At 47.9% G+C, this 18,609-nt stretch overlaps 1 protein-coding gene across 4 annotated transcripts in view; it reads left to right on the top strand.

Moving 5' to 3' along the window:
- The window catches only part of IRF2 (interferon regulatory factor 2), a 74,301-nt gene extending 57,808 nt beyond the window's left edge, over positions 1-16,493 (top strand). For all 4 annotated transcript variants that reach the window (XM_057505086.1, XM_057505087.1, XM_036894121.2 and 1 more), the window contains 3 exons: positions 6,981-7,145; positions 13,819-13,865; positions 15,152-16,493. In XM_057505086.1, the coding sequence (XP_057361069.1) occupies positions 6,981-7,145; positions 13,819-13,865; positions 15,152-15,460 (521 nt within the window). In that variant the 3' untranslated portion in view covers positions 15,461-16,493. The remainder of the gene's footprint in view (positions 1-6,980; positions 7,146-13,818; positions 13,866-15,151) is intronic.
- Positions 16,494-18,609: the final 2,116 nt, after the last annotated feature.

Here is an 18,609-nt window from a genome sequence, read left to right as displayed (position 1 = left end):
CAGGCACCCCCCACACACACATGTGCACACTCAGTGTCCTGCACTGGCCTTCTTGTCCAGACAGCTTGAAAGTGCTTTCAGATGTAGCAGGCTGTGCACACTGAAAAGGTGTGTGGTGTCTCAGTACTTCCGAGACATGTCGGATTAACATCTGGTCTCTCCTGTCTGGTTAAATGCACAGGGGGGAGGGATGGGGGGGCACCCCCAAAGACCTGTCCCTGCTTTCCTTTCAAGGGGAGGGAGAAAAAACTCTCCTATTTTCATTTTTACTTCTTTTCAGTTTTGGACTGTTTTCTGTGTGTGGTGACTCCTGTTTTTAGGAAGCGGAAGAGGCCAGCAACATATTGAATTGTTCTGACAGTGTCCTGCTGGCCTCTTGCCCAGGTCAGCAGCACATTTGCTGAGCCATATTGAAATTGTCTGCAGGCCAGTGCAAAAAGTTTGCAGGTGTGAACATTCTGTCTGACTTGCCTGGGCAGTGCTTTCTAACCCCATTGTGTTTTCTTGATAAAAGAGGACCCACCCTCCAATAAAGCAAAGATTGCTAGGAAACAAAGGAGGCCATTCATTCCTTCCAAGCAAATCCAGCAATTCTTAGTGACTAGACATGTAGCAATTAGGAAATAATGTAATTTGGACTTTGAAAGGGACCTTATTGGATGTACATATTTTTGGTAATTGCTTCCAAATTTTGCTAACTTTAAAGTGAACCTCGAGTAGGTTTTTTAGCCAAGCTTAGAAACTCAAATATCAATAGGGAGGACTGAAGTCACAGGAGAACAAACTCACACACTTAAGGCCCCACGAGGGCCTCACCATTAGAACTCAAGGTGGGCAGCCTCCGGCACCAGAATTGGTAAAGATTGGAGGATGGCTACAGGTGGCTCGATGCTGTAGAGCTGTCTTCAGCTTTTTCCAGCCCCTTTGCTCACTGTGGTTTTTTTGTTTTTGTTTTTGCTATTTTTCCTGGTTCTTAAGATATGAAAAATCTCATCTACAAGATAAACAGTAGCTTAGGGTGGATCTTCAGATGGAAGGCACTGTGTCATTCCTGGCGGGCCGTCTGCTGCACACCGCCACCCCCCCGACCCCCCCAAGTGCCTCCTCCTGGGAGGGCTGAGCTCTTCACCCCTCAGGAGCCAGGCCAGAAACAAGGCACCCAATTTTATCAGGAGTTCTGGAAAACCGTGCAGAGTTGTGAACCAACACACAACACACCCAGGCACAGAACCAACCACGCACCTTGTTTTTCTCAAGTGGGCAGCCGGGCGCCCTGGGTGGTGGTTGGGTTGCTGACTTTTCCACCTTAGGGAGCTTTTATTTACCCCAGAAACCTGCCATCTTTTTATGAGGCTGTATATATTCCTCTCCCTCCCCACCTCCCGTGGCAGCCCCACCTGGGTTATAATTATTAACTATCAAAGCCTCCTGTCTTCCATCCTGTCTCAGCCCTCGCCTCCTTCCTGTTTCTGATGCTGCTCCCTGTGCCCTCGGCTCCTGTCTGAGCTCTGCCTCCATCCTGCCCCCTCCCCATGCATTCTCCTGAAACACACCGGCCCCCCTGGCACCACTGCCCGCAAGACAGAGGCCTTACTTGCCCTAGTATCCCCGGATCCTGGTGCCCTGCCCCTGCCCACCTTGTACTTGTTTTTTGAACTTGCATTGTTCCAAACAATTCGACATCCACCTGCCTACCCAGAGACAGGCGAGGTTGATTGTGGGTCTTGTCTCTGTGGAACAGTCCAGAAAGAAATGGATGTTCGGCGGATCCGTGGGTAAAATGTAGGCTGCCAACTCCAGCAGGCCTGCCTGTATTTCTGCTCCCACCCCACTGACCCTGCAGACATATCGAGGAGCGCTGCTGAGCCTTCCCTGGGACACATTATCTGTTCCTCTCCGTGACGGCAGGCGATGCTCTTTTCTGGGGGGAGTGAGGAGTGTATTCTGCACCTGTTACCCTCTTGCTTCACCCGCATCTCCATCACCCTGTTGAGGTGGGTACAGGCTGCACCCCTGCAGGGTCAGCCCTCCATTCTCTGGAATGACAGCCCCTTGTGACTGACTCCCCACCATCACTCTTGTGCACCTAACCCAGATTGTGGCTGTATGGTATTTAAAAAAACAAAAACACATTAGGTTAGAAGCTAAAAGACTCAGGTTCCAGACCTGTTTTGTATTGCCCACGTGAGCCCACGTGACCTTGGGCAAACTCCCTGATCCCTCTTGAGACTCAGTTTCCTTACGCATAAAATGGAAAGAAGAACACTGATCCTGCCTACCTCCCAGGGCTGTTCTGAGGGTTGAATGAGCTTAACGGAAAAGTCAATGTGGTTAGCAGGTGGTAAAATAATATTACGAGCATGATTATGACATTATCAAAATCATGTTAAAATACATTTGAGTAAGAAAAGCGGCCCCCATCTGCTGTGTCACCAGGGCCGGCACTAATGGTTTCAGTTCTCAGACTGTCTGCTGGAGTCCAGAAGAAATTCCTCTCCCTGGTACCACGCTGATGGCCTGATTTTACATGCCCTGCTAATCAGCTCTATTCTTGACCCTGCGGCCACCCGATTGGCCTTGACAAAGTACCACCTGCCCTCCCTAGGTTTCAGCTTGCTTGGCTATAAAGTGGTAGGACCAACCCACCTTCAAAGGCCTTTCTTTCTTTTTCTAAAAGTCTCTGCTCTTAAGAGCCCTCCCTGAGGCATGGGGGCAACTGCTGTCCCAGGTGGGGCCCTACATTAAGTCACCACCAGCTGTTAATAAAGTAAGAGTGACCTTTTAAGGAATCGAACTGGTTCATCAGTAACCAGCCATGAATAATACTGTTGTAATTCTCAGCAACTAGGTCCAGATAAAATTACATTCCTGTGGGTCTTGCTTTTCCTGATGTGCTTGCTCGGAGTGTAGGAGAAGCATGGTGGATTTCTAGCTCCTTGGCACCCAATGTGGAACTGTTGAAAAGCAATCTCACTGTTGTTTATGAGCCCAGAGTCTCATTAAGGTGAGATTCGGAAGTTTTTGTCCATGGAGGGGCTTAGAAATCTAAGAGCAGCTTGGTGAGAACTTCATGAACTCTTTCTGTTAGGGAGACATTGCAAAGTATTTGAGTGGAGTCTCAAGGTCAGGTAAAGCAGAGCTGAGTCCTGGTTGCTGCCTGACCTTGAATTAGTTATTTAACTCTCCGTGATATTGTTCCTCCTGTCTACAGTGAGGGTGGTCGTTGTACCTTCCTTGTGGGATTGTGAAGTCTCGTAGGTGGGAGGTCAGGGGTGAGGGGGAAAGACAAAGATAAGTGCTCTGGAAATTTCAGGTTTTGTTATTACTATGTGTCCGTCACCTCTGACCTTGTTTGCTTTAGGAGATTGCTGGAAGTTTGCTCTTCTTGTGTCTTTTCATTGGCTGTATTGTCAATTGGGGCAAAGGTTGGCAGTTCAGGGAAATCAGTTCCCATGGCATTGAGAGAGAGAGAGATTAGGGAGGGTGCCTAGAGCACACCCAGAGAACATGGAGAGTTTCTAAAGCACCCAATGATTTTCAGATATTAAGTGAAATAGAGTAAAATGAACCCCTCTCAGGTGAATTCTGTGAATTTTGGCATAGGCAATCAGTTGTGTAACCACCACTATATTCGAGACATAGGACATTTTCACAACCCCAAAACATTCCTTCCCCTAGCCCCAACTTCTGGCAATCGTAGCCTGCTGTTTTTATTGCTTTGAAGGTTTCTGAAAAGCCCACTTGTCAGAAGTCTTGAACTTCTCTAGAAAGCATTCATTGTGACATCTACTATTTGCAAGTGGTCGTGAACTCCTGCAGGACTCCGGCTCCAGCCAGGGAGCCTCGGTCTGTCCATTTAGCGTGTGTTTTCAGCAGACGTTTCATTGAGCTGCTCTCTGGTGCAAGCCAGGAATGCCTGCTGTGGCTCCATACGAGAGGTCAAATGCAGGTAGGTGCGCAGCTCTCTCAGGAGACATCATGTCATTGGGAGATGATACAGAGAAATAAAAGGTTAAATAAAGATGCTCAGAATCAACTTGCAACATGAGGCAGAAAGTCAAGAAATGTCACAGGTCGTGACACATCATAGTTTTGGTAGAGCAGTTGGAACAGTGAGTGAGAGACACTCAGGAGAAGCCTGTTACTGCCCCCACACCGCCTCCTGTCTCACTGCAGCCATTGATCTAGATGATCCTGTCCCTGGCCTCTGGCCCTACTGGAGTTCTCTTAACCCAGATCCTTGACTAGATTGCCCTTGCCCTGCCCGGCCTAGTTCTTGACAACAGTGTTGTACAAGTCCGTGCTCAGTCAGTCTTTGTTAGTTGAATGACTGAGTTGGCCATTGTGGGGGGAGTTGGGGGGAAGTGGGGAGGAACGGCGAGACAGAGAATTCCTGGTCAGAACAGGGGGATAAAGTTAGAAAGATGCTTGAATCACTGCTATGGTTTATACTCCTAGCCAGTGTGGTGTCTATTTGGAATAACAGTGCAAAAGAGAAATGAATTTGGGAGTATTGGAAGTTCAGATGGCTTTGGTTTGAATCAGATTTATGTAAGATCTTGATTGCCTTTGTGTGCAAGGTAATGCTTGTACCCACTCCCTACACACACACACACACACACACACACACGTGCACCCCATTTGGTTTCCCTCTCCATCCACCAATTGCTTCTTAGGATGGGAAATCTCATTTTCCTGCCATTTTATTTTACCTGGGAGAAGCAGCAGAAGAAACCTGAGAGAGGTCAATGTCAGCAGTCTGTCTGTGTCTGGCAAACTGCATAATTGGTGCTCTCATGCTCAAATAGGACCATCCAAGGATAAAATAAGAATCTGGGAGTCTGCCTGCCATATATAGTTTGCCTTCCTTTTCTTTAATTTTATCCCCTCCAGGAAAACCTAAACAGCATCCAATTTCCCTTCCCTACTGAATGCTGTGGCTTTGTGGACTCTTTATCACATCCCCAAATCTCCTTTCCCAGCCTGTTTGGTGCCTCTCCTGCTTCCCACTCTTGTCTCAGCTTCTCCGAACGGAACTCAGGTAATGTTCTCCTACCCCAGGCTAGTCATTTCATCACTCCCCAGAAAGCAATTAAAATAGGAACCCACTTATAAATAAAAATGCTTGAGCAATTAAAATATTTTGAGCAGTGAAAACAGGAATTTGCCCACAATGGCTAACTTCTCAAGGAGACTGGAACATGTCCGTCTTCCTGCCTAACTTGAACACTGGACGAATGACTGAGAAAATGTCAGGGCCATAGAGCAACTGCATGTGATCCAAGCTGTGTGACTTTGGACAAGTCTGTCTACCTCTCTGTGCCTGAGTTTCATCATTTGTAATAGCATTATGACACTTTACCGGTGCTTCTCTTGAGTGGAAATGTTAAAGTAACTTGTTTAGGCATAAGTAAAACATTGGTTATGAGGGCAGAGTACTTTGAGGCCCTGAGAAAACAGTGTTATTCCTTGTTAGTCCCATTTGTTTTGTGGTACCAGTTTTCAGGGATATTTTGTCCCCTTGCAGTTGCCAACGGAAGTATAAGGTCAGCTCTATTTAAAAGCAGGGCAGTGCATTAGGGGTATTCAAATTCAAACCACAATGAAGTTTATCACTATACACCTATCAGAATGACTAAAGTAAAAAAAATAGTGACAATACCAAAAGCTGGTGAGAATTGTGCCTAATTAGATCATCCGTACATTGCCGATGGGAATGGAATGGTGACACTGGTGGGAAGGGTACTGTGGACAACGGTCTGGCAGTTCCTTGTAAAATGAAACATGCAACTACTGCACGATCCAACAGTCGCACTCTTGGGCATTTATCCCAGAGAAATGAAAACTTATGTTAATATAAAACCACTGCACAAATGCTCTTAGCAGCCTTATTTGTAATAGCCAAAGAATGGAAACAACCCAGAAGTCCTTCCGTGGGTGAATAGTTAAACAGACAGTGGTACAGCCATACCATGAAATACTACTCAGCCATGAAAAGGAACCAGTTATTCATACACACAGCTTGGATGAGCTTCCAGAGAAGTAGGCTGAGTGAGAAAAGCCAATTTGTGAGTCCATTTATGAAGTATCCATGAAATGACAAAAATTATAGAAATGAGGAACAAATTAGCAGATGTCAGGGTTTAGAGACAAGGGGAAGGTGGATATGATTATAAAAGTGACATGCGAGACTCTTGTACTGAGGACCTATACAGTTTTGACTGTGGTGTACATAAAATTACACATGTGACAAAGTTGCATAGATTAAATACACACCCTCAAGAGCACAAGTAAAACCGAAGAATCCGAACAAAATAGTATAGATTGTTATGAGTGTCAAGGTCTGACGCTGTACTATAGTTTTGTAAGGTGTTACCACTGGGGGACTGGGTAAAGGGCCCACAGGATCTCTCTGTACTGTTTCTGAAAACTGTATATGAATCTACAATGATCTCAAAGTAAAAATTAAAAAAAAAAACCCGCAGGATTCAGCACCACAGTGGTCAGAATTCATCTTATGTTCTGGGGAGCTGGTACTGCTCATGTGAGGTGGATTTCGGTGGTCCTTCCTCCTTGATAAGATCTGGGAATGTCTCTGTGGGCCCCAGGCCCCCAGGAAATGGCACAGTAGCTTCCTTCAGAGAAAGAGCAGAGAGGAGAAGTGGGTCCGGTTCCAAGCGCCGTCTCTCTGGTCCTGCGGCCCTGGCTGTGACCGGCTTAGGTTTGGAGCATGGCCACTTCAGAGCACCACTGGCAGGCATGCTGGAAACAGCCCCGGGGCGCCGGGCTTCCCAGCAAGCCGCTTCTCTGGAGCCGTGAACCCAAAGCTAAGGCTTCTGCTTCAGTTTCATGGCAGATGACCTGTGGTGACTAAGAATCCGACTCCGGCTTCTTCAGCTCTCTGGGGGAAGGTTTTCTTTCTTGAGAGCACGTGCTGGAATCGCGAAGTCAGGTGCGTGACGGCTCCCTTTCCTTTGAAGTTGTAGGACAGTCGCATCTGGACAGCAACATCGAGGATCAAGAGATTGTCACTAATCCGCCAGACATCTGCCAGGTTGTGGAGGTGACCACTGAGAGTGACGAGCAGCCGGTCAGCATGAGCGAGCTCTACCCTCTGCAGATTTCCCCCGTGTCTTCCTATGCAGGTGAGGCGCTGGGGCCGGAACCTTGGAACTGAGCAGGGAGCCCGGGGGCAGCCAGTTAGTCTGAGGTCATCTGCTTCACCACGCAGCTAAGGACCTCTCCTCTGTCCTGGGAAGGTTCTTGCTTTAATTTGCTCAGCCAACATCTGCTTGGACCCTTTCGTTCTCAGCAGACGTGGCTACAGCATTTCTTCACCTGGTCACCCGCGCCATTTTTATGCATGACTATCAAGTAAGATTTCTTTGGGGAAGTAGTTCATCTGAGTCTCTTTTATTTGCACAAATTCTCAGAAATTTAGAAGGGTGTTTTTCACGGAATTTTAGGTTTGACCAAGCTGGATAGGACCTTGGGGATCACCTCTTCCCATTCCTTCATTCCTGGAAGTGAAGGGACTTGCTCAAGGTCACACGGCCAGTAGGCACTTGGGTCAGGACTTAAACTAAACCTTCAGTTGTCAAGCCCCATTCCATCCCACCAAGTTTATTGTCACTTCCACATATTTTCCCCTTTTTAAATTTAGTCCTGCTTCTAATCAGACCAAGCAACTGAGCCCATACCTAAATACCCTAGGGGGGTAGCTACGTAATGGCAGGAACTGGCCCAGACAGTCACAGGATTAGAACCAGACTCAGTTGGTTCTTCCATCCTTAGAGAAAAAAGCGATGGCTCCTTTTTTCTACCACCATGACATCAGTTTATACTCTCTTCTTGATGATCTCCATTTACTTTCTGAGGAGAGGGGCTCAATTGTAGTTAGGGAAAATAAATTCTGAGTCAGTGTGACTGCTTGCAAACATTAAAAATACAAAGCAGAGGCGGTCTCAGCTGTAATAAGCGATTCAGGAATTCTTCCCAGGATCGTTCTGTACTGCGGAACGGTGTCCTCCAGTGAGGGTGTCCCTCCGGGGACGGGCCCAGAGTCAGCCTTAGAAGTCAGTGGATTCACGCGACAGGTTGTTTGTGAATTATTAGTCACTAAACTCACTTCGTATATACTGAACCCTGACTTTGTTTTTTTCTTGACGAACACACATAACAAAATTTACCACTTTTGCTGTTCTTAAATGTACATCTCAGCAGCATTAAGCGCATTCACACTGTTGTGCAACCCTCACCAGAGCATTTTCTCATCGCAAACTGAAACTCCGTCCCATTAAACGGTAGCCCCTTCCCACCCCCACCAACCAGTCCCACCCCTGAAGGCCACCGTTTCGCATCTTGTCTCTGAGTCTGGCTGCTCCAGGGACCTCATATGGGTGGAATCAGAAAGTATTTGTCCTTTTGTGGCTGGCTTCTTTTACTTAGCATAATGTCCTCCAGTTCCTAATTTTCTTCTGTGCTAGGAGTAGGGAAGGAATGTGAGATACAGCCTCAGGAGCTTATAGTCTGTCATCAGGATGAACTTGTCCCCAGAGACTGAGTCAACAGACATATTTCCAACTCCTCCGTGTGCCACTGCCCAGTAATCATACCTGCTATTTGTCACATGTGGTATGCACCCTGGGAACTGTGCTGTGTGCTTGAAATCAAGCAACATATTTAATTATCAGGAGATTAAACCCATCAGCCCGAGCAACATCCTTATCGCCTCCTGGGAATCTAAGACCGATGTGGGTAAAGCAGTGTGTCCCGCAATGAATGACTAGTAGCACAGACAGAACCCCACGTGTTGCTGTGCCAAAGGCCCATTCCTAATGGCTTCCTCTGCTGTGCTGCCCTGGACAGCAGCCCGGGGCTCTGCCATTGAGAACACATCCACACACCATGATCTCAGGGACCCACCGAAGGAGGCATATGGGTGATTCCACCCATATGAGGTCCCTAGAGCAGCCAAATTCAGAGACAGGATGCAGAACGGGGGCCTTCGTTTTGCATCTGTGGTAACTGAGGCTTTAAAGCCTAAGCTACTTTCCCTACATTTACACAGCAGCGGCTCCCAGTGTGGCTTCGTCCTGCGTCATGCCGCTGTAGGCATTCTTGCGCCCTACATGGTTTTTTACACCGGAGGTTGGTGATTTAGAATAGACTTCAGTTTATCTGTTGAGTAAGACTTTCTGAGCTCTTGCTGAGGATTCTGGAGAGCCCTCTCTTGCTTTTCTGCCAGCAGTGGCATTTTGCTTTAGCAGAAGAATCCCTAGAACAGCTGATCTGCCACATAGGCAGAAAGGAAAATTTCATAACCACTTCCAGGACATTTGCATAGACTTGAAAAGAAAGATTTCAGTGCCAGGCTAGACGGCAGCAGGGGTGCGCGGGAGCCTGGCTTCTCAGCCCGGCCTTCAGTCCTTTCCACCGTTTTATTGTCTGAATTCTCCAGAACATTTTGGAGGGCGGCTCATTGGATGGAGGCAAAATGTTTCGTCACTGCTGTTTTTCTAGAGCACGTCGGACGTTAGCCTGTCACTGACCGCTGCTAGTTTCCTCTGTTAGTCAGGAATTTTACAGCGTTCAGCTAGCAAAGGCAGCCTTTTGATTGCGTTTACCTTTGTTACTTTATGTTCCCCAATAGGGATGGGCTGTTTGCCCATTTTTCATAACAGGGTTCTTTTTTTGGGCCATTCAACTGAATTCCAACCTCCTCTAACCACTGTCATTCACTTGTTTAGGAAACTGGTATTTGAAGGCTGCTGTTTGTTATGTTTTCCCCCTTCCAGATCATTGAAATATAATCCCCGGAGTATTACAAAACCACATGCAGGTTTTTGAGTCTGTAGTCTCTGTGGCCTAAATACTGTGGTAAGCAAGAAAAGAGATGGCTTCTTTGAGTGCAAGTACTTGCCATGGATGTTTTAAGACAATGTAAAATTTTCATGGGATTCGTAGAACGTTCATCCAGGGAAGGGATACCCCAGAGGCCAATCTTGGGGAGCTGTAGAGGAGAGTCATTTTATTATTAAAAGGCTTCCATAAAGTGGCCTCTTGCCTGATGAATGGCATCAGGATTTTATTAAAATGTAGTTTAGTAAGCGAAAGCCACAGCGGTATTTTGGGGAAGGCTGGATGAGAGGATGGAGAATAGCTGGAGAAGAAAGCATTAATTTCTTCTAAACACAGGATTAATTGGTTAAAATGGAGAGAACGGAGATTGTTTACTGACCAGCAACCAGCAGTAAAGACTGGATCTCTGACTGGCGACCACAGCGGGCTTCCATTTTGTGGGCGGAGCCAAGAACAGGGTGCTTTACGATGAAGACAACTCTGGCGTCGCTTAGTCAAGGTTTCTCATGAAAGCAGGGAAGGAACGAAATCCTCGTCAGTTTTATTAATAAAACTGGAACCAGAGCCTTCCAGAAAAATGTACCAGGGTATCAGAGTGCAAAAAAGATTTAACGTAAAACACTGTCTCCCTCCCCCATACTGTTCCCGAGATGGCCTGACAGTGAAAAGCGGACGGGAATGGGGTGTGCACCTAAGACTAGGGCCATCGTGGAACCGCAGCTCTGGAAGGATCTTGGAGACCATTGGATCCAAACGTGGCCTTTTGCCCTCCTCAGGGTGCTTTCAGGGAAACTGAGAGCAGAAAGTCGAAACGAGCTTCTCATCTACCTGTTACTACTCTGGAAACACTTCCCAGTGAAGCAACTCCAATCTTTTTTAATCCAATTGTATTCAAAGCAAATAAAACACCAAATCTGAACTAATCAAAGAGGAACATGAAATAACAGCACATGTTGATTATTTCGGCAGTGACACTGATCTTCAGGCAGCAGCCACGGTAGATGTAAGACGTGATCTTGGCAGCGGCCTTGGTGACCAGAAACCAAGCACACAGGCACATGGGTCCACCCAGCAAAGCCCGTGGGGCCAGTCACTCTGGGGTAGCTAGCTGTGAGAACCACGGTGAGTCGAGAGAGAGGGGTCCTGCGTCCTCAGACTGCAGTTTCAGGCATCTCCTGGCTCCTGGGCTGAAGGCACTCAAAGCCATTCATGTAAACAATAAAAATTAGAAATCTCGGTTTGCCAGTATGGAAAGTCTTGAGAACTACTTCAGAAGCAGTTGATCTTAATTTAGAAACAGACAGTGCTCTCCACTGACATTTGTGTCTGCTGAAAACATAAGTTCAGAGCATGTGTGTCTTTTCTAGTCTCCAGCTCTTTCCCTGAAGTCGAGAGCCAGATACTTACAGGCAGTTAACATTCTGCTTGTGTTCCTGGTCTATGCAAGGTCTGGCCCAGGAAGTTTACCCAGGGTCTGCCAGCTCTCCTGGAACTGCGACCCGGGCTGCGGTGGAACCCCAGAATCTCGGACCTCAGCCGCTCCTTCTCACCTGTCTCCAGCCCCCAAAGCCTGCTTGTTGGCATGCTGGTTTTTGTTTGCAGGCAAAGGGAACAGAAGATGGTGGTATTTATGGAGGGTAATTAAGAGTGGAGGGGGCCTGGACATACATGAAAGGAAGAGAAGCCTGGCTTTGGAGCCCAGACACAGCCAAGCACAGAAATGGGAAGGGGATCTTGAAATTTCATCAGAGGCTGGAGCAGCAGGCGTGCTTCGGGAAGCGGCATTGCTGCGATCTGTGCACAAGGCCCTGGAATCGGATGTGCTGTTTTATTTTCTTTCCTCGATGCTGACTCAGTCCACAACTTTGGCAGGTTTCTCAACATCTCTGTTCCTCATTTTTCTTGGGAGTGGTAATGCCGATTCCTGCTTCCTCAGGATCCTGAGCTAGTGTGAGGGTTATGTGCAGAGGGGAATTTTCCCTTTCTGTTGCTGCTTCTTTGTTTCATGTGGGAACAGTCCTGTGCCTGGCATTGCTGGTCTGTCCTGATAGCTGGGGTCAGTCTAAGCCGAGGCCAAAACAGGGCATCTGGGTGACTGTTGCTCCTGCCAAGGGTGCTCTGGGCGTGAGCTCAGTCTGAGAGGCCAGACCTCTCCTCTGCTTGCTCACGGTTGGCCCTTGGAGATCACTCATGCCCTGGTGAAGTCACTGGAGAACAGTGGCCAGGAAATGTGCAAAAAGACTCCAAGGCGGGCCCGGTGCTGTCAGCTTTCTACGGGACGAACCTGTGGCTCTGTTTGCCCATTTTTTCTCCAGCGTTTTGTTCATGGAGAGCCAGGTCTGTGCCTCGTACTCTGGAGAGTCGAAAAGACTGGGCTGGAGCCACCTGGTCGCAACTGTGCCACCAGCAAGATGTGACGCTGGAGGCCAGTCCCTTAGTGGGTGCAGGGTGGAAGGGGGTGCATGGCCCTCTACAAGTGATTGTGGTTTTTCTCTGCGGTCTGTAGAATAAATGACCCAGGCTCAGGGATCTTTAAGGCTCTGTGTATTTCAGAAGTTCTACCTCTGTGCTTCCATTTCTCAATGTTGTGAGCATTGGAAAACCACACACCATCAATGTTTTAAGAAAATTTTTAATTAAATTAAATTATTACAAGTTTTTCTTAAAAATTTTTTTTTGACTTAAACAAAACCTCGTATTATATGTGCAGGTGATGTGTAATTGCGAGCTGTTGACTCTGACACCGTTAACCTAGCATGTCATGCAAATCCAATGTTGAAGAGCCTGATGAGCTCAGGACAGGGACACGTAACCTTTCCTCGGGGCCTCTGTGTGGCCAGGCCTGTGCTACACACTTGCTCACTCACCACATAATCCTCTTGGAAGGTGTTAATACTCCCATTTTACAGATGAGGGAACTGCAGCTCAGTGAAGTCAAATAACCTCCTCCATGTCTCCCAGCTGGCACACTGGATGTATCTATTGCTGTACAACAATATAACCACAAAGTTGGTGGCTTAAAACAACATCCATGTATTTTCCTACAATTTCTGAGGGTCAGGAGTACAGGAATGGCTTAGCTGCGTCCTCTGTTCAGGGTATTCCCTGCAGAGACCTGCAGTCAAGGTCTGGGACACGGCTGCTGTCTCCTCTGAGGATTGAATGGGGAGGAGTTACTTCCAAGCTCACACGGTTTGGGGCAGAAAGCAGTTTCTTGCAGGTTGTTAAACTGAGGGTCTCAGTTTCTTGCTGGCTGTTGGCAAGAAGTAGCCCTTACTTCTTCAAAGCCAGCAAGGGAATCTTCTCACAGGACAGGCTTCAGTCTCACGTAAGGTAATCACACATCACAGTGCCTTCACTGCATCCTCTTGGTTCAAAGCTCGTCACAGGTCCCACCCACACCCCACAGGAAGGTTAAGTCATTTTTCTGGGAGAGATGAGGGTCATAAAGGGATATGAGGTGTCAGGAGGGATCTGAGTAGAGCAGGGGTGACCCAGCAAGACTACGAGTTAGGCCTTAGCTGGACTGGTTGACATGGATTGGAAGAGAGGACCAGGGTGGGCACTGGGGTGGAGCGTCCCTGGGCGCAGGGCTTGGCGTGGAGGCAGGAGTGAGCAGAGGCCATGGGGCGCACAGGCGGAGGGGGGACTTGGGGACCCCCACCTCACTCATCCTGGGACGCAGTGGCTGTGAGTAGACATAGCCAGCTTTTGGAAGGTGAGCTTCCCCACAACCCTAAAACTTTCCTCCGAGGGACCAGAATTAGAGAAATAAAACTCCCTCTCGCATCTCCCAAGCTCGAGGCTTTGACCGTACAAAGGGGACGGAGAGCATGAATTTAGTCACCTGCTTCTCTTTTGGAAAAAGAAGCGCCGGTCTGTTTTTGTAAACCCTGCCTGAGCCTCGAAACCACTGGAGTGGCAGGAATGACAGCCCTGTGTTTTCTCTCTGAACAGAAAGCGAAACGACCGATAGCGTGCCCAGTGATGAAGAGAGCCCCGAGGTAAGCACGGCGCCTGGGGGGGGGCGGTGCGCCTGCCAAGCCTGGTTTCTGTGCCGCCGCCCGAGCCTCTTCCCTTCTGGTCAATGAGTTTTACATTGGATTGTTTTCCGTGTGGTGGTAAAATACACTTAAAATAAAACTGACCGTGCTTGTGGATTTTGGATGACAGAATTATGCTCTGGGAACTGAATGGGAGGAAAGGGGGTAAGTTGTTACCTGTTATCGTTAGAAAGAGGCTGTGACAGCAGGAAAGGGAACTTGACTTGCGGCCAGGAAATGGTGATATTCTCCCCACTGTAAACATCCTGAGCACAAGCAGAAATAGCAGGTCCAAGTGTCCAGAAGTCAGCCCCGGCCAGGGCTACGCAAAGGGCCCCCCCCCACATCCCTGGAGTGCCCTGCCTCTGTGATCTGTGCCCGGGGGCCAGCCGGGGGCTCAGCTTTGATTCTGAGTCGCCCTGCTTCTCCCCCTTGTCCAGGCTGGGCTCCCACAATGGCAGGAAATAGCGGTAAGGGGATGGGAAGCATCTGCTACGCGCCTGCTTTGTGTTGGAGGGAGGGAAGGACGGAGGGAGAATGACCGACTGACCAATGGCTGCCTGAATTAGTGATTTCCTGGCGTGCTGAATACTTTTCCAGTACAGTCCAGGAGTTATGAAGAGGCAGTAAGTGTCAATGGTCGTGCACATTCCGAGCCTGTTTCTTCAGGGTCAGAATGCCAGCTGCTCCTCTGAAGGAAGCCACCCTTGAGCCTGCTCTTTGCGTGGCACACGGGAGCTCTAAGCTGCGCCCATTTGAATGCAATCAAAGGGCAACCACTGTCCGTTACTGAATTCCTCGCTTCCCTCCCTCTGAAAATGCTGGTGGACTCAGAGATCAGGTTGGGCCATCAGCGAGCAACCAAATTGCCATGACAGATCAGCCGTCGTGGCCTAAAACCCACCAAATGATGGGGCAGGGCAGCCAGAGCAGAGAGGAGCCAGAAACCACTTGCTGCCTCCTTCTCCTGCCTTCATAGAACAGTCTTGGCTATTTTTCTGGGAGGCAGCCCATGGGGATTGAGAAAAAGGGAAAAGAAACCATTGTGTGGGGCTTGGGATACGAATAGCTGGGTACGGATTTCAGTTGACAGATATGTGGAGTTGCTAAGCTTCTCTTCCTTCCACAACTCTGAAGGATAAATTTAGTTAAAACACCAGCATGTGAGAACAGCGGTGCATTAAAAAAAAAAAAGCCATTCAAGAGAAGACAAAGTAAATATGTATCTTGATTATTTTCTTTGAAAGGGCCGACCGCACTGGCGGAAGAGGAACATCGAAGGCAAACAGTACCTCAGCAACATGGGGTCACGAAGCACGTACCTGCTGCCCAGCATGGCGACCTTCGTCACTTCCAACAAGCCCGATCTCCAGGTCACCATCAAAGAGGAGAGCTGCCCGATGCCTTACAACAGCTCCTGGCCCACCTTCCCAGACCTGCCCCTGACTCCCGCCATGACCCCCGTGCCCAGCAGCAGTCGGCCAGACCGGGAGACCCGAGCCAGCGTCATCAAGAAAACGTCAGATATCACCCAGGCCCGCGTCAAGAGCTGCTAAGCCTTCGACGTCCCCTAGCAGTTGGGATTCCTTGGCCTTGTTTGGTTGTCTGTTTATATTTTATTTTTCTCTCTGACACCCATTTAGACAAATCTAAGGGAAAAGCCGAGACAATAGAGCATTGATTGCTGTGTCCATCTCCAGTACTGGAGCTTCTTTTTTAACTCAGGACTCCAGCCCCTTGGTAGACGCGTGTCTCTAGAGCCTGCTGGGTCTCCCAGGGCCGCTCCCTCAAGTTCAAGGACAACACAGGACCAACACCCACGCGGGCAGGGAGACGCCTGTGGTCAAGGCCAGCATGGCGGAGTGGATGCCTCAGACCGGAGGAGAAAATGTGAACTAGCTGGAATTTTTTATTCTTGTGAATATGTACATAGGGCAGCACTAGCGATGTTGCGGTCTGCTTCTGCACCTTATCTTAAAGCACTTACAGATAGACCTTCTTGTGATCTCGCTCTATTCCACAGCACACTCGCCACTCCCCACCCTGCCCTTTACCCCTCCTCCGTCCCACCCAGCTCCTTCCCTCCTTTTCCTCCCTAAAAGGCTCTGCCCCACATCCCTGAGGAAGAGGTGGAGAAAATGAACTTCTCCACAAATGTCTCATTTTAAGACTGCTTTTAAAAAAAAAAAAAGAAAAGAAAAGAAAAGAAAATCTTTCTAATCTGCTATGCTTGAATGCCACGCGGTACAAAGGAAAACTGTCATGGAGATATTATGCAAATTCCCAGATCTGAAGACGAAAATACTCTAATTCTAACCAGAGCAAGCTTTTTTATTTTTTATACAGGGGAATATTTTATTCAAGGTAAAATTCTAAAGAAAATATAATTGTTTTTTATCTTTTCTACAGCAAATTTATAATTTTAAGATTCCTTTCCTTGTTTATCAGCAGTTGTTACTACATCCTTGTGGCACATTTTTTTTTTTAATTTTGTAAAGGTGAAAAAGCTTTTATGAGCTCATGTAGCAATCTAATTATCCTGTGGATTGATAATAAATGAATATGATATATAGTTAAATTTGTAATGAGCATCACGCCTGGCTTTGTGTTTGCTTTAGAGCACAGTCACGGGGCAAGACTGACAAAGGACTGTTTCTTCTTGGGGTCCAGAACTTTTTCCCTTTTTTGACCACAAGAAACCCCACCGGGGTCCAGCTTTGGTCATCCGATGGCCTCCTCTACTGCATGCTTACCCTGAGCCAGGTGCTGTGCTCAATGTGTTAACCCGCAAGCCTTCTGCAGTCGTCAAGGTTGTGAACCGGGAAGGGATTTATCTCCATTTCACGTGGAGGAAATGGAGACTCAAAATAAAAACGCCTTTTCTCAAGGTCACACAGGTAAGAGTCAAGGTCACTAGTTAAGCCCAAAGTCAGGCATGACTGTGGAGGGGGTCTTTTTACCCACTCTCCTCCTCCACTGTGAGGAAACCCAACCCACCTCTGTGCTTTTCCTCTTCTCCTGTATAGACTTACACGTACGACTAAAATTTTGTATTTATGCCACCGAGCAGGCCCATGGGTAAGACATTGTCAATAATGGGAATGATTTGTTGGTTCCAAGTCTATGTCTGTCTGCTTCCTGGGACCTGGGGCATTAGGCAGAGATAGGCTCTGCCCTCAGAACTCAGGACTTGTCTTTTTGAGGGAGAAATGAGAATTCCAGGCCCCAGATGCCATCCCCCATGGGAATGTCATGGAGTACCCCCAACCTTGGGGAAGCACTACATTCCCCTCTCAGGCTTCCATGATGTCTATCAAGTCAGGATGCTGGGACAAGCTGCTGACCTGCTGCCTCTGGGGGGTTGTGAGATTGCTAAGTTAATATTTGAAAAGGTTCCTTCAATGAAAGGACAAAGGGCTATTTTTATGCCTCTCCATGTGTGGCTGCAGATATAATTAGTGGTCATAAAATTATGCAGCCCTGAACAAAAATTAACTACAGCATTTTACTGGTCCGTGTGTCACAGCTAACCGCCTGTTGATGGTTCACTGCTCCAGTGAGGAGCACGCGTGGCCCTGTGATTATCTCAGTTTCCCGGGAAGGCCTGACTTCCTAGTGGGAGGGGTTGCCCTGGAGAGGAAGGGATGCTCCAGCATCCTTCGCATTATGCTCTTCTTTAAGACTGACTCTTCTCCCAGGCCCTAAATAAATGCATCCCAGTTCTTCATGACCTAAATCTAAATCCTTTTGTTTAGTCACCCCATTTTAAAATAAATTTAAAAAGCAATCACAAAAGTTTAAGCCCAAGTCCTGAGTCGCCTGGCCTGGTGATCAAAGAGTTAAGGGCAGTTCCTGACTCATCCCCTTCGCTCTTCCCAACACAGGCTGGCACCCAGCCCCCTGCCTCTTTCAGCAGTTCCCCAGGTCCCAAACTGCCCCCACTTGCTCCCTCCACCTCTGTGGTTGTAGCCAGACTTCACCAGGTGAAAGAAGTTTAGATTTGGAAATGTACAATGGACGCCTTCAAGGTAATCACCCAGTAAGGCCATGAACACCAGAATCAGGTTGAAACTATTTCTGGAAAAAGTTGTACTGCTTCTAAGGGTTACTGACCAGTAGTGTAGGAACACAAGCTGGGTTCGACAGGAAGAAATGCAGCTGAGATGGGGCATCTATGGACTCCCACCTCAGACCTTGCTTTCCTCAGTCAGAGGAAGAACTGGGGGCATATGCTCTCCTTGGCTGGCATCTGCGTGAACTGATATGCTTTTATGGTGGGCTTGGTTGTGTGTGTGTGTGTGTGTGTAAGTAGCAAGTTCGGTGTAATGACCTTCAGAACAATAGTCTCCATTCTCTGCAGCCGGCGCCTGGGTCTCTCCTTGATAAGCAGGAGCACCGTGCAGCTGTGAGCTGTGGATGCAGTGACAGGCACTTCCTCCCAGTCAGAAGGTTGAGAGAACCCAGCACATCCTTCAACCGTGAAGGGCTTCCAGAACACCATTTACAAGTCTCTAAATAAAGCCATGCTCAGCCATAGCATTTTTTCCATGTTCTGATGAAGTAACTGCCAAAGGAGGTGTTTAGTCTGTTTAAATGTATTTATAAAGAAGAAATATACCTGGGAAAAAAATATACACAAACGCAATGGACATCAAAACCCCAAAATAGCATCCTTTTTTTTCACCCCAAATCCAAAATACACTCA

Source organism: Manis pentadactyla, chromosome 7, assembly GCF_030020395.1.
Source record: "Manis pentadactyla isolate mManPen7 chromosome 7, mManPen7.hap1, whole genome shotgun sequence".
Taxonomy (NCBI): Eukaryota; Metazoa; Chordata; class Mammalia; order Pholidota; family Manidae; genus Manis; species Manis pentadactyla.
This window is presented reverse-complemented; position numbering and strand designations above follow the sequence as displayed.